General features: G+C 40.4%; 1 protein-coding gene and 1 long non-coding RNA gene across 5 annotated transcripts in view; one reads left to right on the top strand and one right to left on the bottom strand.

Moving 5' to 3' along the window:
* Positions 1–21,122, top strand: part of MYOM3 (myomesin 3) — a 141,204-nt gene that overhangs the window by 90,047 nt on the left and 30,035 nt on the right. Inside the window, exons 20-28 of the mRNA XM_056557031.1 lie at positions 189–303; positions 3,741–3,897; positions 4,049–4,155; positions 8,061–8,105; positions 14,833–14,969; positions 16,704–16,848; positions 18,482–18,541; positions 18,630–18,697; positions 20,337–20,447. Of these exons, the coding sequence (XP_056413006.1) occupies positions 189–303; positions 3,741–3,897; positions 4,049–4,155; positions 8,061–8,105; positions 14,833–14,969; positions 16,704–16,848; positions 18,482–18,541; positions 18,630–18,697; positions 20,337–20,447 (945 nt within the window). The remainder of the gene's footprint in view (positions 1–188; positions 304–3,740; positions 3,898–4,048; positions 4,156–8,060; positions 8,106–14,832; positions 14,970–16,703; positions 16,849–18,481; positions 18,542–18,629; positions 18,698–20,336; positions 20,448–21,122) is intronic.
* Positions 18,136–21,122, bottom strand: part of LOC130356032 (uncharacterized) — a 68,854-nt gene continuing 65,867 nt past the window's right edge. For 3 of the 4 annotated variants that reach the window (XR_008888748.1, XR_008888750.1, XR_008888747.1), the window contains one exon: positions 18,136–18,505. This is a non-coding gene — a long non-coding RNA (uncharacterized LOC130356032). Of the gene's footprint in view, positions 18,506–20,521; positions 20,545–21,122 lie in introns of all 4 variants that reach the window. The other variant, XR_008888749.1, reaches the window with a different exon arrangement.

Here is a 21,122-nt window from a genome sequence, read left to right as displayed (position 1 = left end):
TCATTCCATAAAAATTCAGACCTCTCACAGACTTTACCAAAAGTCCCATAACAGTTATGGTCTGTTATCTTATAACTTAGAGATAAGATAAAAAAAATAGTATTTAAATATGAATATAAAAGTTAAGCTTTATTGACAGTTCAATGAAATCAATATGACATAGACTTCATTTGAAATTTCTTTTTTAGATCTCCGATCTGGAAACAGATAAGAGTTATCGGTTCCGTGTTAGTGCTGTTAACACATCTGGTCCTGGCATTGTGTCTGAGCCTTGTGATCCTGTGATCCCTGTTACCAAGCCAGGTTTGGAAAGTTTTAACAATTTTGGAAACCAATTTTTATTCTAAAAATCCCACTGCTTTATAAGCTTTCAGTAATATCAATAGATACATCTACCTTAAATGGAATGTGTTGCCTATATTTTTAGTAATAAAACCAGCTATATTCTTTTTTATTTCTCTGTTTTTAGTTTATGATTGTAGATTTATTATATTTTATAGCCTGCACATTACTTTTTAAACATCCATCCTTGCTTGATCTGATGTGCTCTTTGAAAAGCAGTGTAGATATATGCTTGACAGCAGCCACATGGGCATAGAATAATGGTGCCTGGAGTTGATAGACTAACATCTACGAAAGAGTATTCTGGGCATGCTCTGTGACCTGTGCAGAGGTCAATCTACAGTGAAAGGGAGGAGATGTGCTGTGAACACTGTTGCCACAGGTGGAGCCGGTGCTATCAACCTCCAGCTTTATAAAAGAGTTTTTACCTTTCATTGTAAGGGTATATTCATACATGGCTGACTTGTTGCTGAAGATTAATTTCAACCGGATTGTATTAGTGAAAAACACTGGAATTTCTGCAAGACCCATTCTGATTAACTGTCATTCTAACCTGACTTTTTATTAGTAACAATGGCCTTTTTCAATGATTTTATCTTTTTATTTTGCCTGTGATGATTAAGAGATAAATGTTGAGAAGTGATCTGTATAAAACAGGAAGTGGCAAGTCTATTGTGGCCAATAGGAAAAATGAAAGTTTCAGGCTGGATTTACTTTTATTACCAAATAAAAACTGGGGTACAGACATATTAAAATTCGAAGTTACCTTAAAAAAACATGTAAACCCTTACAACAGTACGGTTTTTGGGGGACACTTTTTTTTTAAGCTAACTTTTAATATGTCTATACCTTACTTTTTATTTGGTCGAGCTGAATTAAAGGGGTATTCCAGGCAAAACCTTTTTTTATACATATTAACTGGCTCCGGAAAGTTAAACAGATTTGTAAATTACTTCTATTAAAAATCTTAATCCTTCCAATAGTTATTAGCTTCTGAAGTTTTCTGTCTAACTGCTCAATGATGATGTCACCTCCCGGGAGCTGTGCATGATGGGAGAATATCCCCATAGGAACTGCACAGCTCCCGGGATGTGAGTCATCAGAGAGCAGTTAGACAGAAAACAACAACTCAACTTCAGAAGCTAATAATTATTGGAAGGATTAAGATTTTTTAATTTTTTTTCCGGAGCCAGTTGATATATAAAAAAAAGTTTTGGCCTGGAATACCCCTTTAAGGTGAGGTCATATATATGAACTCAGATCATAGAATGGATTCTGTTGTTCATTAACTTTTCAGATTTATAGATTTACTTCTTGTTTCAAACTGTGGTCTGCTGAGTTTTTGAGTACCACAACATTAATATGTTGCGAAAAAACTAACCATAGTCACTGGCTGACTGCATTTGGCCAAATAAGATCAATGGGCAAATTGATAGTGTACTGTGGTATATATCAGCATACATTTTTGACAGGTTGCTGACATACACCTTGGATGCCTTAAAGCATACCTGTACTTTCAAAAATGTTTAAAAACTTGCATGGGTTTGTTAGATCAACCTCTCAGAGTGAATGGTGATTTTAGTGCCTTCACTGCTGTTTTTGAGCTCCTGGGAATCCCCTCCATGGTGCATAGTTATTTCTCATTCTCTCCATTGAAGGGTCAGGACCAAAGCGGTCTGTTTTTCAGGAATATTTACACAAGAACGTCCTTTCTTCCCTCACTTGTTTGACCAATCAGAGGACATCACACATTCCTTTTTGCTACGACATGACATAGTGCTCAAGCAATTGCACCGGACTGAATGGATCAATATACTGGGGGATAATTAACACAATTGACTACTATAGATGACATTTAAGGGAGAGGGTAAGAGGGTTACTGATGCACTGGGTTTGCAAGGTGCTATGTCAGAAAAAAACTGCAGCAGCACAACAAGGGAGGGTTACACTAAGCACTTTGCTGCTGATGATGATGATAATGATATCATAAAGCCTGCAGTCTAAAGAAAGGGGAGGGGGACATTTCATTCATGTGGCAACAATGTGTACATACAGTAATAGAAAAACAATTACTTAGACAAGGGACAGCTGCCAGGACCTTATGAATGGTCACTGTTCAGACATGAGAGGGAAGCAGAAACCATCTGGAAGAGTCGGACAACTCAGGCTGCATGTAAACAGTCCAGTCTTTTTTTCTACATAGCACTAACTAAGCCCCACCCCAACTTCCTGTGTTCTGTCTTGGTCTCCATTCTCTAATAACAGAGGATGGAGAGCAGTTTCTAGAAAAGTCAGACACCCAGTGGTTATGACTTATTTTTCTGGGGTAAGGAGTCATTTTGCATAAATAAAGTGATCTGTCGTCAGAAAAAGACCTTTAGTTTGTCAGGTTTCTAATTAGACACATTTTCCAGATTTTTCTGATTTTTTTTCCAGTTTTCCATGGAACAATCTTTATTATAAAATAAACCTCATATAGATGAGGCTGGATCAGGACATTTGCTGCACACTGACCTATGCACAGGTCTTAAAGCATGCCTAGGAAATTCTCCTATAATCAATTAGTCAACTCCAGACTATGGTTTCCTGTGTTCATGGGGCTGCTGCAAAACATACTTCTAAAAGCTGTTAACTGAATTTCTGGTTATTTAGGACGGAGAGGGTGCAAATATTATGTTAATGGTATTAGTGTTGGATAATAAAGAGATAAGTGTAACTTTACTTTTTTTCCCCAAATAATAATTAAAGGGGTACTCTGAAATTTTTAACTTATTAGACACTTATTCCCCATCGACAGCATAGGAGATAAGTGTCTGACTGCGGAGGATCTGACCGCTGGGGCCCCCTCACGATCTCCTGTATGGGGCTTATCCTACTTATCAATTCTTGGCGTGCTTCAGCCCCTACCTTCCTGGACATGGGCAAGTGATGGCCTGCTAGGCCAATCACTGGTGGGACATTGCTGCAGCTGGTGATTGGCTGAGCAGGTCATCCCTTGCCCATGTTTAGGAAGGTGGGGGCCAAAGAGCGCTGAGGACAGTTAAGTAGGATGGGCCCCATACAGGAGATCGCAGGGAGGTTTGACCCCCTGTGATCAGCCACTTATTCCCTAGTTTGTGAAGGGGGAATAAGTGGCTGTTCAGTTCCCCAGAGTACCCCTTTAATGTCATAATATATATTTTTGGAGTTGAACACCAGGTTTTCTAATGTAGAACTCCCTGAATTCTTTTTTTACAGTAATAGAGTAAAATTGTTGTTTATGGATTAACTCAATCATTGGGGTGGCTGGCAAAATAGCAGCCTCCTTGTTTGTCCAGGGTCCTGATGGCAGTACTAACTGCACTGATGGTGGCCCTGAGCACTATATGGTATTTACATCATCTGTTTTAAACCCAAAGGCACAAATGAAATTGAAGTTGGCGTGGATGATGAGGGACTTATATACCTTTCCTTTGAGAATCCAGAGCAAATTGAGTCCCCACAGTTTGAGTGGTCTAAAGACTACAAGGGAGCTCCAGATCCAGAGAGAACAGACATTTCTACAGAAGGAAACAAGTAAAAGCCAGTTTAACAAATAAAGCATGTACTGTTCTGACAGTTATGTCTTACATGATTTCCATAAATGCAATTTACTTTAAAAAGAAAGGTTGTAGCATTTTGTATAGATGCATTGCAATATTTTAGGAATGCATTCTTCTTTGCATAGGTCCAAACTAATCTTGACAAAACCATCTGAGGAAGATGTGGGCATCTATTCTGTGGAAGTTCCAAATACAGATGGGGTATCTGCTAGTCATACATTAACAAAAGAGGGTAGGTAACTTGTTTATATCTAATGTGTTGCAAAAAATGTTTCTATAAGCAAATTATGTGATTACAAGCACATTTTAAATAGCTGTCTCAACCATCTCTTCCAACATGAGCGCTTGAATTGGCCATGTGTGAATATTTATTTCAATGGGGAGAGAGAAATAATACACTGACAGACATTTCTGACATTACTTATCTCCAGTAGGAACAAAGGATAGATCAAGTTAATACTCAACAAGTCAGATCATTCTTTTCCTTGATAACATATACAGTGGGGCAATAAAGTATTTAGTCAGCCACCAATTGTGCACGTTCTCCCACTTAAAAAGATGAGAGGCCTGTAATTTTCATCATAGGTATACCTCAACTATGAGAGACATAATGAGGAAAAAAATCCATAAAATCACATTGTCTGATTTTTAAAGAATTTATTTGCAAATTATAGTGGAAAATAAATATTTGGTCACCTGCAAACAAGCAAGATTTCTGTCTCTCACAGACCTGTAACTTCTTCTTTAAGAGTCTCCTCTGTCCTCCACTCATTACCTGTATTAATGGCACCTGTTTGAACTTGTTATCAGTAAAAAAGACACCTGTCCACAACCTCAAATAGTTACACTCCAAACTCCACTATCGTCAAGACCAAAGAGCTGTCGAAGGACACCAGAAACAAAATTGTAGACCTGCACCAGGCTGGGAAGACTAAATCTGCAATGAGCAAGCAGCTTGGTGTGAAGAAATCAACTGTGGGAGCAATTATTAGAAAGTGGAAGACATACAAGACCACTGATAGTCTCCCTCGATCTGGGGCTCCTCGCAAAATCTCACCCCGAGGTGTCAAAATGATCACAAAAATGGTAAGCAAAGATCCCAGAACCTCACGGGGGACCTAGTGAATGAACTGCAGAGAGCTGGGACCAAAGTAGCAAAGGCTACCATCAGTAACACTATGCCGCAAGGGACTCAAATCATGCAGTGCCAGATGTGCCCCCCTGCTTAAGCCAGTACATGCCCGGGCCCATCTGAAGTTTGCTAGAGAGCATTTGGATGATCCAGAAGAGTATTGTGAGAATGTTATATGGTCAGATGAAACCAAAGCAGAACTTTCTGGTAAAAACTCAACTTGTCGTGTTTGGAGGAGAAAGAATGCTGAGGTGCATCCAAAGAACACCATACCTACTGACAAGCATGGGGGTGGAAACATCATGCTTTGGGGCTGTTTTTCTGCTAAGGGACCAGGACAACTGATCCGTGTAAAGGAAAAAATGAATGGGGCCAAGTATCGTGAGAATTTGAGTGAAAACCTCCTTCCATCATCAAAGGCATTGAAGATGGAACGTGGCTGGGTCTTTCAGAATGACAATGATCCCAAACACACCGCCCGGGAAAAGAAGGAGTGGCTATGTAAGAAGCATTTCAAGGTCCTGGAGTGGCCTAGCCAGTCTCCAGATCTCAACCCCATAGAGAACCTTTGAAGGAAGTTGAAAGTCCGTGTTGCCCAACGACAGCCCTAAAACATAACTGCTCTAGAGGAGATCTGCATGGAGGAATGGGCCAAAATAACAGCAACCTTGTGAAGACATACAGAAAATGTTTGACCTCTGTCATTGCCAACAAAGGGTGTATAACAAAGCATTGAGATTAACTTTTGTTATTGACCAAATACTTATTTTTAACCATAATTTGCAAATAAATTCTTTAAAAATCAGACTGTGATTTTATAGATTTTTTTTTCTCATTATGTCTCTCATAGTTGAGGTATACCTACGATGAAAATAACAGGCCTCTCTCATCTTAAGTGGGAGAACTTACACAATTGGTGGCTGATTAAATACTTTTTTGCCCCACTGTATCAGAATACTGTCATAGACTGATATTGATAACAATGTAATCATGTATAAAGTGTGGGTACACTTTCCTCAAGTCTGGGCTTGATTATCACCAATAAATGGGTGTATATAAATTATAAAATATATGTAAAAAATTATATAGATCCAGTGAATTAATTTAAAACAATTTATTATTACAATGATAGTGTTTGTGGTGTCCTTTGTAGGGCCCTTACATTGGACTCACCACGATAAGCATGGTAGTGAATGTATAAAATATTCATACAATGAAATAAAATAAAATAGACATATAATATTCAAGGTAAAAAAGTGCTGGTATCCCAGTGTGGCAAATAATCTGTATCGCTTATAGATGTATGCACGGAGATCATGCCTTGTATGGTTGATTTCAAAAAGTCTGGGTAGCGATGTCTCTGTATAGCTCGTATCTGGTCAGGATACTGCATGCAGTAGTGTGTTGGTAAGGGGTTAAAATCAATGCGCTCTGCAGAGCTGGGGTTTCCTTGTGTGTATCCCACTCTACCCTGGCGGCACAGGGATAGAGATTGGTGAGTGGGATATAGATAGTCTCTTAATTGTAATCCTTTGGGTGCATGAGGCTGCGATCTGAGTGCTGGAGGCCCCTTTAAATGTGTATCACTCTACCCCGGCGGCACAGGGAAAGTTTTGAGTGGATTTGGGGATTTGGCACACTGTGCCTCTTACCAGCAATGTCCTGGAGCCTGGTTGCCGGAAAAAGGTTTTTGTCTGGGAGACGTCCACTGGCAGGTGGGATGTGTACAACCACGGAAGCTTGCTCCGGTAAATTTATGGCGATCCAGTGAATGATGGTAAAGATCGTCGGGTTTGTCAATATTGGGATGCAGGTGATAGAGGCTAGACGTGTTTCGAGGTACTCATCTACCTCTTTTTCAATAGAAAAAGACCTTTAGTTTCGAGGTACTCATCTACCTCTTTTTCAATTGCTATTGAAAAAATAGATGAGTACCTCGAAACGCGTCTAGCCTCTATCACCTGTACCCCAATATTGGCAAACCCGACGATCTTTACCATCATTCACTGGATTGCCATAAATTTACTGGAGCACGGTTTCGGGGTTGTACCCATCCCGCCTGCCAGCGGACGTCTCCCTGGCGAAAACCTTTTTCTGGCAACCCGGCTCCAGGACATTGCCCGTGCCGCCGGGGTAGAGTGGTCCACATTTGAGGGGCCTCCAGTACTGCAGAACGCAGCCTCATGCACCCACAGGATTACAATTAAGAGACTATCTATATCCCACTCACCAATCTCTATCCCTGTGTCGCCAGGGTAGAGTGGGATACACACATGGAAACCCCAGCGCCGCAGAGCGCATTGATTTTAACCCCTTACCAACATGCTACCGCATGTAGTATCCTGAGCAGATACAAGCTATACAGAGATATTGCTACTCAGACTATTTGTAATCAACCATACAAGGCACGATCTCCATTCATACATCTATAAGTGATACAGACTATTTACCATACTGGGATACCAGCACTTTTTTACCTTGAATATTATATGTCTATTTTATTTTATTTCATTGTATGAATATTTTATACATTCACTACCTTGTTTATTGTGGTGAGTCCAATGTAAGGGCCCTACAAAGGACACCACAAGAACTATCATTGTAATAATACATTTTTTTTAAATGAATTCACAGGATCTACATCATATTTTACATATATTTTATATACACCCATTTATTGGTGACAATCAAGCCCATACTTGAGGAAAATGTACCCCCACTTTATACATTGTTTGCAGGTTGTATGGGATACACAACCTTTTTCACATTAGCACTGGTCTGGCAGTAATACTATTGTCCCTATTGTCGGGTTGTAGCTCCCTATACACGTTTTTAACAATGTAATAATACCTATTTATCACGTAGAGCTATCTTAACTTGCTAATGCTAAGAAATCAAGGCGTTTAGGTCACATATATGATGGTGTCAATTATAAATAGCTGTGTATATCACAAATCATTATGACAGATTTATTTATTCTTTTTGTTTTATATCTATTTGGTTAGAATTGTCAAACTTGCTCAAAAAAAGCCACGATGTACAACACCCATGTAAGTATACAGTCTATAATTTGCACAGTGCAATTCATTTAGTATTCTTGAGATTTTAAATATGCTGGGTTATCAAATATTCTGGATTATTGTACTGTAAATGCTTACATAGAACATGATGCTTTAACATTGCTAAATCTATTTTATTGTTCTGTATCGAATTCCTGAAATATTGAATGCTCACTGAAGATTAACATTTTGTTGTTTGTGCCTTGAAAATTTTCGTTGAAGCCACCATCCATTTTCCCTTTCATTTTTTTCTCTTATTCTTTTATCAGTCTATAAAGAAAAACTATATTTTCCCTAAAGACACAAGATACTTAACCCCTTAAGGACCAGGCAATTTTACACCTTAAGGACCGGAGCGTTTTTTGCAATTCTGACCACTGTCACTTTAAACATTAATAACTCTGGAATGCTTTTACTTATCATTCTGATTCCGAGATTGTTTTTTCGTGACATATTCTACTTTAACTTAGTGGTAAAATTTTATGGTAACTTGCATCCCAAAATTTGATGAAAAAAAAAGAAAATTTAGCATTTTTCTAACTTTGAAGCTCTCTGCTTGTAAGGAAAATGGATATTCAAAATATATTTTTTTTGGATTCAAATATACAATATGTCTACTTTATGTTTGCATCATAAAATTTATGAGTTTTTACTTTTGGAAGACACCAGAGGGCTTCAAAGTTCAGCAGCAATTTTGAAATTTTTCACAAAATTTTCAAACTCACTATTTTTCAGGGACCAGTTCAGTTTTGAAGTGGATTTGAAGGGTCTTAATATTAGAAATACCCCATAAAAGACCCCATTATAAAAACTACACCCCCCCCCCAAAGTATTCAAAATGACATTCAGTAAGTGTATTAACCCTTTAGGTGTTTCACAGGAATAGCAGCAAAGTGAAGGAGAAAATTCAAAATCTTCATTTTTTACACTCGCATGTTCTTGTAGACCCAATTTTTGAATTTTTGCAAGGGGTAAAAAGGAGAAAATTTTTACTTGTATTTGAAACCCAATTTCTCTCGAGTAAGCACATACCTCATATGTCTATGTTAATTGTTCGGCGGGCGCAGTAGAGGGCTCAGAAGGGAAGGAGTGACAAATGGTTTTTGGGGGGCATGTCACCTTTAGGAAGCCCCTATGGTGCCAGGACAGCAAAAAAAAACACATGGCATACCAATTTGGAAACTAGACCCCTCGGGGAACATAACAAGGGGTAAAGTAAACCTTAATACCCCACAGGTAATTCACGACTTTTGCATATGTAAAAAAAATATATATATTTTTTTACCTAAAATGCTTGGTTTCCGAAAAATTTTACATTTTTAAAAAGGGTAATAGCAGAAAATACCCCCCAAAATTTGAAGCCCAATTTCTTCCGATACAGAAAACACCTCATATGGGGGTGAAAAGTGCTCTGCTGGCGCACTACAGGTCTCAGAAGAGAAGGAGTCACATTTAGCTTTTTGAAAGCAAATTTTGCTCTGGGGGCATGCCACATTTAGGAAGCCCCTATGGTGCCAGAACAGCAAAAAAAAACACATGGCATACCATTTTGGAAACTAGACCCCTGGGGAACGTAACAAGGGGTAATGTGAACCTTAATACCCTACAGGTGTTTCACGACTTTTGCATATGTAAAAAAATATATATATATTTTTACCTAAAATGCTTGGTTTCCCCAAATTTTTACAATTTTAAAAAGGGTAATAGCAGAAAATACCCCCCAGAATTTGAAGCCCAATTTCTCCCGATTCAGAAAACACCCCATATGGGGGTGAAAAGTGCTCTGCTGGCGCACTACAGGTCTCAGAAGAGGAGTCACATTTGGCTTTTTGAAAGCAAATTTTGCTCTGGGGGCATGCCGCATTTAGGAAGCCCCTATGGTGCCAGGACAGCAAAAAAAAACACATGGCATACCATTTTGGAAACTAGACCCCTCGGGGAACGTAACTAGGGGTAATTTGAACCTTAATACCCTACAGGTGTTTCACGACTTTTGCATATGTAAAAATATATATATTTTTTTACCTAAAATGCTTGTTTTCCCAAAAATTTTACATTTTTAAAAAGGGTAATAGCAGAAAATACCCCCCAAAATTTGTTAGGCAATTTCTCCCAAGTACGGCGATACCCCATATGTGGCCCTAAACTGTTACCTTGAAATACGACAGAGCTCCAAAGTGAGAGCGCCATGCGCATTTGAGGCCAAAATTAGGGACTTGCATAGGGGTGGACATAGGGGTATTCTACACCAGTGATTCCCAAACAGGGTGCCTCCAGCTGTTGTAAAACTCCCAGCATGCCTAGACAGTCAACGGCTATCTGGCAATACTGGGAGTAGTTGTTTTGCAACCGCTGGAGGCTCCGTTTTGGAAACAGTGGCGCACCAGACGTTTTTCATTTTTATTGGGGAGGGGAGGGGGGCTGTGTAGGGGTATGTGTATACGTATTGTTTTTTACTTTTTATTTTATTGTGTGTTAGTGTAGTGTTTTTAGGGTACAGTCGCATGGACGGGGGGTTCACAGTAGTTTCTCGCTGGCAGCTTGAGCTGCAGCAGAAAATTTGCTGCAGCTCAAACTTGCAGCCGGGTACTTACTGTAATCCTCCGCCCATGTGAGTGTACCCTGTACATTCACATTGGGGGGGGGGAACATCCAGCTGTTGCAAAACTACAACTCCCAGCATGTACGGTCTATCAGTGCATGCTGGGAGTTGTAGTTTTGCAACAGCTGGAGACACACAGGTTGTGAAACACCGAGTTTGGCAACAAACTCAGTGTTTTGCAACCAGTGTGCCTTCAGCTGTTGCAAAAGCTACAACCCCCAGCATGTACGGACAGTGGAAGGGCATGCTGGGTGTTGTAGTTATGCAACAGCGGGAGGCATACTACTTTGGCTGGGGATGCTGGGGATTGTAGTTATGCAACAGCTGGAGACACACTGGTTTACTACTTAACTCAGTGTGCCTTCAGCTGTTGCAAAACTACAACTCTCAGCAGTCACCGACAGCCAACGGGCATGCTGGGAGTTGTAGTTATGCAACCAGCAGATGCACCACTACAACTCCCAGCATGCACTTAAGCTGTTTGTGCAAGCTGGGAGTTGTAGTTACACAACAGCTGAAGGTACACTTTTCCATAGAAAGAATGTGCCTCCAGCTGTTGCAAAACCATAAGTCCCAGCATGCCCATAAGTGCATGCTGGGAGTTGTGGTGGTCTGCCTCCTCCTGTTGCATAACTACAGCTCCCAGCATGCCCTTTTTGCATGCTGGGAGCTGTTGCTAAGCAACAGCAGGAGGCTGTCACTCACCTCCTGCTGCTGCTTGATCGCCGCACAGGTCAGTCCCGCCGCCGCCGCCGTCGTCGCTCCTGGGGCCCCGATCCCAACATTAACGCTGGGGATCGGGGTCCCCAGCACCAAGGGTGCACGTCCCGCACCCGCTCACGTCCTCCGGAAGAGGGGCGGAGTGGGTGCGGGAGTGACACCCGCAGCAGGCGCCTTGATTGGTCGGCCGGTAATCCGGCCGACGAATCAGGGCGATCGAGAGGTGGCACCAGTGCCACCTCACCCCTGCAGGCTCTGGCTGTTCAGAGACGGCCCCGATCAGCCAGTAATTCCGGGTCACCGGGTCACTGGAGACCCGATTGACCCGGAATCTCACATCTCCCCTAGCATTAGCAAAACTACGATTGACCCGGAATCTCACATCTCCCCTACCATTAGCAAAACTACAACACGCAGCTTGTCCTCACTGATAGTAGTGGGACACAAGCTGACAGTGGGAGGATTTTTCCTCCAGCTATGAGCCCTGCTTTCACAGCTGTCAATCAAGGAAGTGTGTCCATGACATAGGTGATGATGCATGGACACAGCAGGAGTAGAATATGTCCAAGCAGGCAGGGGGGGGGGGCAGTTGTTTGACTGTCTTTTTCAGTATGAAATACTGAAAATTTTATAATGAAAGCAATTGCAAAACCTATTGGTTTTGCATGCTTTACAACATATAAACCGTTTTTGTATCTGACAGTGCCCATTTAAGGACTCAGGGCATATAGGTACGCCCTGCATTCTTCCGTCCCCTACCGCTCGCCGGGCAGGGACCGGACCAGGATGCCTGCTGATATCGTTCAGCAGACATCCCGACATATTGCCCAGGGGGTCCTGCGGGCGCATAACATGGCTCAGGAGTAAGAGCGTGCCATTTTACATTTGAGGTCTAAATTGGTGATTTGCACAGGGGTGGCTGATTTTACAGCGGTTCTGACATAAACACAAAACAATAAATACCCATATGTGACCCCATTTTGGAAACTATACCCCTCATAGAACATAACAAGGGGTATAGTGAACCTTAACACACCACAGGTGTTTGATGAATTTTCGTTAAAGTTGGATGTGAAAATGAAAAAAAATATATTTTTTCACTAAAATGCTGGTGTTACCCTACATTTTTCATTTTCACAAGGGAGAATAGGAAAAATCCCCCCCCCCCCCCGCGCAAAAAAAAAGGCCAATTTCTTCTGAGTAAGAACATACCCCATATGTGGATGTAAAGTACTCTGCGGGTGAACTACAATGCCCAAAAGAGAAGGAGCGCCATTGGGCTTTTGGAGAGAGAATGTGTCCGAAATTGAAGGCCATATGTGTTTTACAAAGCCCCCATAGTGCCAGAACAGTGGACCCTCCCCCACATGTGACCCCATTTTGGAAACTACACCCCTCACGTAAGGTAATAAGGGGTACAGTGAGCATTTACACCCCACAGGTGTATGACAGATTTTTGGAACAGTGGTCTGTGAAAATGAAAAATGTAATTTTTCATTTGCACAGCCCACTGTTCCAAAGATCTGTCAAGCGCCAGTGAGGTGTAAATGTTCACTGCACCCCTTTTTAAATTCTGTGAGGGGGGGCTGTTTCCAAAATGGGGTCACATGTGGGGAGGTCCACTGTTCTGGCACCATGGGGGGCTTTGTAAACGCACATGGCCTCCCACTTCTATTCCAACCAAATTCACTCACCAAAAGCTCAATGGCACAACTTCTCTTCTGAGCATTGTAGTGCGCCCACGGTGCACTTTACATCCACATATGGGGTATTTCCATATGGGCTTACAAATTTTGGGAGGCTTTTTCACCAATTACCCCTTGTGAAAATGAAAAATTTGGGGTAACACCAGCATTTTAGTGAAAAAAATCGAACTTTTCATATTCACGTCCAACTTTAGCGGAAGTGTTAAGTGGGGTGCTAAGGCTCACTGTACCCCTTGTTACATTCCTTGAGGGGTGTAGTTTCCAATATAGCATGCCATGTGTTTTTTTCTGTTCTGGCACCATAGGGGCTTCCTAATTGCGACATGCCCCCCAAAAACCATTTCAGCAAAATTTGCTTTCCAAAAGCCAAATGTGACTTATTTTCTTCTGAGCATTGTAGTGCGCCCGCAGTGCACTTTACGTCCACACATGGGGTATTTCCATACTCAGAAGAGATGGGGTTACACATTTTGGTTGTCATTTTCTCCTATTACCCCTATAACTGAAAAAAAATTAATTAATTTACACATCCGACTTTAACGAAAAGTCGCCAAACATCTGTGGGGTGTTAAGGCTCACTGGACCCATTGTTACATTCCTTGAGGAATGTAGTTTCCAAAATAGTATGCCATGTTGTTGTTTTTTTTTATTTTTTTTATTTTTTTGCTGTTCTGGCACCATAGGGGCTTCCTAAATGTGACATGCCCCCAAAAACCATTTCAGAAAAACTCACTCTCCAAAATCCCATTGTCACTCCTTCCCTTCTGAGCCTTGTAGTGCATCCACAGAGCACTTGACATCCATATATGAGGTATTTCCTTACTCGAGAGAAATTGGGTTACAAATTTTGGGGGGCTTTTTCTCCTTTTACCCCTTGTAAAATTTCAAAAACTGGGCCTACAAGAACAACTGTCATGCCCCCTCCCATAGGCGTGCATTGAGGGGGCGGAGCGTGACGTCAAGCAGGGCCAGAACCGTAACGTCACAATACTCCGGCCCCGTGATCAGCAGTCATCAGACCCAGACCGAACATGCTCCAGGGGCTAATGATGGTAACGGGGTGCTGCGTCAAAGATCACTGGGGTCCCCAGTGGCGGGACCCCCGCAATCAGGCATCTTATCCCCTATCCTTTGGATAAGGGTTAATTAGCTATAATATTAAAATCACCTGACTTAAATTTCCTCCTCAGACCACCAAAACCACCCTGTTGGGCATGGACTCAACAACACCGTTGTGGTATTATCTGGCACCAAAACATTGGGACAAATCCTGTTAATTAAGATAAAGCTTTCATGGATAAGCCTTGTTTTTCCAGATGCTCGATCTGATTGAAATTTGTGGAATTTGGCAGCCAGCTTTCTTACAGTTCAGATTAAGCCACTTTCTTACAGTTCCGAGGCTCACTCATTGTGGACATTGGTCAGGAATGCACATTCCGATGGTCTGGTCTACAGATAAGCAGCTCCATACACAGTACATTATAAGGCCCTATTTGTTCTGGCATTGTTCAGCAATTTATGCTACAGTAGCTCTTCTGTCACTGGCACAAGATAATCAATGGCATTTACTTAACCTGACATTGGTTTTGATGTTATGGCTAACTGATGTTTTCATTTATAATTATAGTGTATGCAAAGTTATAGCTGAAACCTGATGGTATATTATATCACATTATGCTAATATTCCTAGTGATACAGAAAATATCAGGATGGAATGTGGAAGTGCTGGAAAATGGTGATGTGCGGCTCTGGTTAGAATTGGAAAAACTTTCCCCTGCTGCAGACTTAGAAATGGTTCTCAATGACAAAATCATCAAAAATACACCAGTATGTTATTTTACTTTTGCTTATATGAATATATAGCACCTAAATATATGTAGCTGTGCATGCCTTTATTTCTGCTTTATTCATTAAACAGAATCCTTTCATCAGACTATGCTGTACTTTGTAAGGGCAGAATAGTACAGTGTCCACTCCTCTTGCATTGGCCATAATAGAAGAAAAATGTAGTGTTATATGGCTACTAAGAGCAATCATAGTATAGACCTGTACATTTGTCAGAAGAGAAAGCAATTCCAGTGGGTCTTCACAGAATGACTCACTATTTAAATCAATTAGAGCTTGAAAATCCAGATCACAATCTGCCTCAAAATAAAAAAAGATTTTAGATGTGGATTTCACACAGCTTCTGAAGCAGAATTTTCCAATTAGAATTTTCTGCAATGTAAACAAGCCCTTAGGATACTTTCACATGGGTGAATCAGCTGTGAAAAATCATTATCGAAGAATCAGTGGCATACAAAATCTGCAAAATTAATTTCACAGTAAGGGTAAGTTCACACTACTTCAGTGCTTCAAGTTGGATCCATTGTCATCCTGCCAAAAATGGGATACCAACATATACTGTCAACAGGAGCAGCAGACCACATTGATTTCTTTGGCTGAGTTCATTCAGGACACATGCGCTTTTATCAGCAGACTCAAAAAGTGCAGGCCCCTGGGCTTTTAAAATAGTACATATGTCCTGAATGGAGTCACAAGGTTCCATATGACTCCATATGGCCTAGAAAGCAATGGGGTCCACTGATTTCGTTAACAGTATATGTCGGATCCCATTTTCGGAGGGATGCTAATGGATATGACCAATGGGAGCAGTAACATATTATTAAGCTTCCCTAACTATTGCAGATTTGCGGCAGCAAAGCCACACCAAAACTTTTTAAGTATGGAGAGCATCTGTGGATTTTACATTGGCCATTTAGGTCAAAGGGCAAAATCTGCACCAAACCTGCATTTCAGCTAAATAATTTGACATGCTGCTGATTTAAAATCCACACTGCAGTTAGTCATTGTCAACTGTGGCAATTAATGCAATGTTTTTAGTCTAGTGTGAACAATGTCCACCCTCCTATATACTATTTTATCAATCTGTGAGACACATCTATCACACATATATGGCATATGCCATAAGTGTCCAGATAGGAATATATCTTTTAAGATGGGAATATCCTATTTTAAGTTTAAAGTAAATGCAACATTTATATCCATTATGACATGTGGAATGTGTTCACTGTGCAGTACATTAAAGGGGTAGTCCAGTGGTGAAAAACTTATCCCCTATCCTAAGGATAGGAGATAAGTTTGAGATCGCGGGGGGTCTGACCGCTGGAGCCCCCTGCGATCTCTCTGTACGGGGGCCAGGCTCTCCAGCCAGATAGCGGGTGTCGACCCCTGCACGAAGCTGCGGCCAACACGCCCCCTCAATACATCACTATGGCAGAGCCGGAGATTGCCGAAGGCAGCGCTCCGGCTCTGCCATAGAGTTGTATTGAGGGGGCGTGTCGGCCGCCGCTTCCTGCGGTGGTCGACACGCCCCCTTCCCGCGGGCTGTTGGGCCCCCGTACAGGAGATCGTGGTGGGCCCCAGCAGTCGGACCCCCCGCAATCTGCAACTTATCCCCTATCCTATCCTTAGTTGTTCACCACTGGACTACTCCTTTAAACGAATGTAGTGATAGTACAGACATAGTACCGTAAGTCAAGTATATACTTCTTATTGCAGAAACGGAAAATAAAGTTTGACAAGGAAAATGGTCTTATAGAAATTATTAAAGAAGACTTTGGAGAAGAAGATAAGGGCACATATGCTGCCAAAGTGGTGGATGGAAAAGCATCCAACCTGTTCAGTATCATCCTTACTGGAGACGGTGAGAAAAGTCTAGAAACAATATAATCATTATTATTCATGTCCTTGCTTTAGTCTGTTTCAGTCCTGTAAGATTAAGCTAGTTATAAACTAAAGAATTTGGATGCCAAAAAAGTATATTTCCCCATTCTGTGGACCACAGGTGTCTTTTTTGTGACACAAATGAGAGAAAACGATACTGACTAATAGCTGGCAATGGGATTCCACTGCACACTGCACACTACGGAATAAACACCTTTAAAATTCCACCCGCTCATTCTTTTGGCGCAATCCGCACCAAAGACATTGTCGCCTGTGGGTGCAGCTATGTCCGTGCAGGGCGAACTCCGAATCTCCGGACAGAATTCTTCCTAACTGTGAACTTAGTCCTACTGTGGCAAAAAAATGTTTCCTGTATAAACCACAATATATGCCCACTTCCAGCCAGGAGCCCCCCATAGCATTAAACACAGTTTTCCCACATTATTATACAAAATTACCTCTTCGATGATGTAAGGCACTGCTTTTTAATTGTTACATCAAACACTTTTAATGGCATTATCCATCTTTATCACTAGTACATTAGAATTTCTGCTAACAGATTGCCTCTACAATTTAGAGTATGGCACAGTTCATTTATTAACCCTCTTCACAATAAGATAAGACTCTGCACAATACATCCCCAGGAATAGAAAAACTGAGATAATTTCTGTCCAAGACATCTCCACGTCTGTCCCCATATTATATATGGTATTAAAACTTCACTTCAGTGGAACTGGGCTGCAGAACCACACCCAACATGGAGACTAGTGTTGAGCGGCATAGGCCATATTCGAATTCGCGAATATTTGCGAATATATGGACAAATATTCGTCATATATTCGCGAATATTCGCATATTCGTAATATTCTCGTTTTATTTTCGCATATGCGAAAACTTCACGTATGTGAAAATTGACATATGCGAAAATTAGCAGATACAAAAATTAGCATAAGCGAAAATTCGCATATACGAAAACTAGCAGATAAAACAATTTGCATAAGTGAAAATTCGCATATGCGAAAATTAGCATATGCAAATGTTCACATATGCGAAAATTTGCACGCCAGTCTCACACAGTAGTATTAGAGCCTTCTTTACACCACACAAGCTGGAAGCAGAGAGGGGTGATCACTGTGATGTGTACTGTGGAAAAAAAAAAAACGAATATTTGTAATTACGAATATATAGTGCTATATTCACGAATTCGCGAATATGCGAAATTCGCAAATAAAATTTGCTTTGCAAATATTCGCGAGCAACACTAATGGAGACAGACAGGGATTGGTTCTTAAAATAACTCAGCTGTTTTTCTTTTCCTGGACAACCCCTTTAATGTATTTTTCTAATAAAACTATTATATTTAAATAAAATGCAATAAAAGTCATGTAACATGCTTTAGAAAAATGGTGCATGTGGTCCATATTATAATTAGAAAAGATAATTGTATTCTGTAGCATATATATTTTATGTACAGTATGACAGCTATGAGATGATGGGGTCTAAGTATGTCTAGATTTGCCTATATAGAGCAGCTCATCTGTAGCTCTGTACAGTTTGTAGTCAATTATATTCTATGGAGTTTCTTCCTTCCTAGAATGTACTTTCATTCACAGACTTTGACAAGGTACTTGATGAGTCTAAACAGAAACAAAAGCAATGGAAAAAGAAGAAAGGTAAAAAAAAATACATTTACAACAATATTTCATTACTTTTTAGTAAACTGCAAACAGTCATTTATAGCAGTTTATTTACTTTTAACAGGACCACATTTTGTGGAGCAGTTGGAATGGACGGTTACAGAAGAGTGCAATGTTATAATGACATGCAAGGTATCAGGGACGTTTTTATACATTGGTGGGCCTAATGCATGGTTTCCAAGACTAACCCCCTTCCCATACACACACAGGTGTGGTTCCAAGCCTCAGATATTTTAAGGTATTAAGTGTATATCTGCATATGGACCTGTGGTGGCCCAGCACAAGCTGTTTCAGCTGCGACCCATCATAGTAGGCGGGAGGCTGAGATAACAGAAGGTTGGCTGGATTGTAACTTAAGTATTCTAAAGAGTGTAATGTGGAGTCTCCATATTACCCCACAATATACCCTTGTGAAAATCCTTGTCTAGTAATTTCCATAAATTAGGTTATGAACTAAAGTAACTGCAACGTCTACACATATCTGAAGAGAAAATATTCAAGTACATGTGCCAAAAAACTAACAATTTATTTCTGTAAATAAGTATTGTTTTAAAGGGGCAGTGACTAAATTCTTCTTCAAGCTATACTTTTCAATATACACTCCAATCTATGTACTGAATTGTTAAAGGGACCACTGTCATTAGATTTTACCATATATAACGCGAGGCAATGCGCTATGTATGGTAAAATCTTCTTTCTTACCATGCCCAGAAGATGTTCCTGTCAGCAGCGATGGTGAAGATATAAAGTTTAAAAGGTGTCCCCCGCCAGCCCATAAGTAATCCTCTGTGTGGGAGCTATCCTATTTTAGGGTGCATTAACAACACGTTTTTGCAATATAGTTCCCATATAAGTTTTCAATTTGAAAACCATATAGAACCGTATTGAAAACCGTATGCATTGACTCCCCATTTGAAACCGTATGCCAAACGATGCATCCAGTTGTGTACTATTTGCGTCTTGTACGTTTTTGTATTTTTTTTTTTTTTCCCATACTCAAAACCGTAGCCTACCACGGTTTTTGGTCCGGGTGAAAAACTATATTGAAACCTTATACGGTTCATTTAACATGGGAGTCAATGGAAACAGTAGAGAACCGTATGTGCGTACAGTTCCATCTGGTTTGCACCATATGGTTTTTGACTATGCACAAGCGCAGTGCACGCCGAAGGTTTTTTTCTTAGAATTTCAATCATACAAGTGAAACTTTATTCATAATAGAGTGAAAAGTTAAAAACATATACTTTTTTTTCTTAAAAATTGCTACTGAACATTATTTGTCAAACTGTATACGGGTTGAAATTTGTACACACATTTTGATACAGTTTAGTACGGTTTTGAGAAATCAGTTTTATCATCAAAAACCTGGTACGGGAACTGTATTGCAAAAACGTGGTGTGAATGCAGCCTTAATCCTGTCTGCTTGGGCTGTAAACACAACCCTTCACCCTGCCCCATCTGCTTAGAAAGTAGATTGGTGACACAGGCTGTCAATCATGCCGAGGGGGCAAGATGAGACTAGAAGAGGATGGATCCCTGACTCCCGCCAAGGGAACTAGTTACAAGTTGGGGGGGGCACCTTTCAGAGTTCATATCTTCACCATCGCTGGTTCCATTGTTTCCAGGGCATAGCAAGGAAGTAGATTTTAACATATATAATGCGTTGCCATGTGTTATATTGGGTAAAACCTGATAAGTCTGCCCAGATCCCAGATTATACAGAATATGCATGATAGTACAACAGACTAATTAGATTTGCTTTTTTGTTTAGGTCACAAACACTGAGAAAGAAACAACTCTCAAATGGACTTTTGATAAGAAACCACTTCCAAACGGACAATACGATGGACAAAGTGGATCAGGAACATTGGTTATTAAAAAGGTAAGCAAAATAATTGAAATACAGTCAAATAAAAGCACCAATGCTTATTTCTTCTAAGTAGAAATCCCACACACCTGCAATCTACCATGCTCTTGAGCTGTCCAAGGTATATATAAAAAAAAATAAAAAAAATAAAAAGGAATATTTTTTATTTCAGGACAAATAGATACATCACTTGCTGCACTGCATTAACCATTTACTCACAAAACACTTGTCTTCATGTGTCTAGAAGTTTCATTTTTATTTCAAGTCCATAGATTCAGCAAGGATTTCAATCAAGCAAAAATAATTAGAATCTTTAGCTACATGTAGTTTGTTTTCCTAAAGAATTTCAGGAATCATAGTAGATACTTAAATGGGCAATGTTAGATTCAAAAACTTTTTATATGTTGTACGCCTTAGCAAAACATTAACTATTTTAATATACTTCATAAAAAAATGATATCTCCTTTTTATAGAAATCATGGCTTATACAAAACACCACTAGGGGTCCCCATACCATCCAGTACATAATCCTGTCTGGCATCTTTGTCCAAGCTAAAGCAGGGACAAAGTCCAATAACTAGACTACTTTGTGCTCACTCCTGTCCTATTAGACTGCAGCATGAAAACAGGAGGGAGTTACAAAGCAGCCTGCTTTGATTGGATGAAAAGACCAAGCACAGCATACTCAGG

The sequence above is a fragment of the Hyla sarda genome, chromosome 2, assembly GCF_029499605.1.
Source record: "Hyla sarda isolate aHylSar1 chromosome 2, aHylSar1.hap1, whole genome shotgun sequence".
Taxonomy (NCBI): Eukaryota; Metazoa; Chordata; class Amphibia; order Anura; family Hylidae; genus Hyla; species Hyla sarda.
This window is presented reverse-complemented; position numbering and strand designations above follow the sequence as displayed.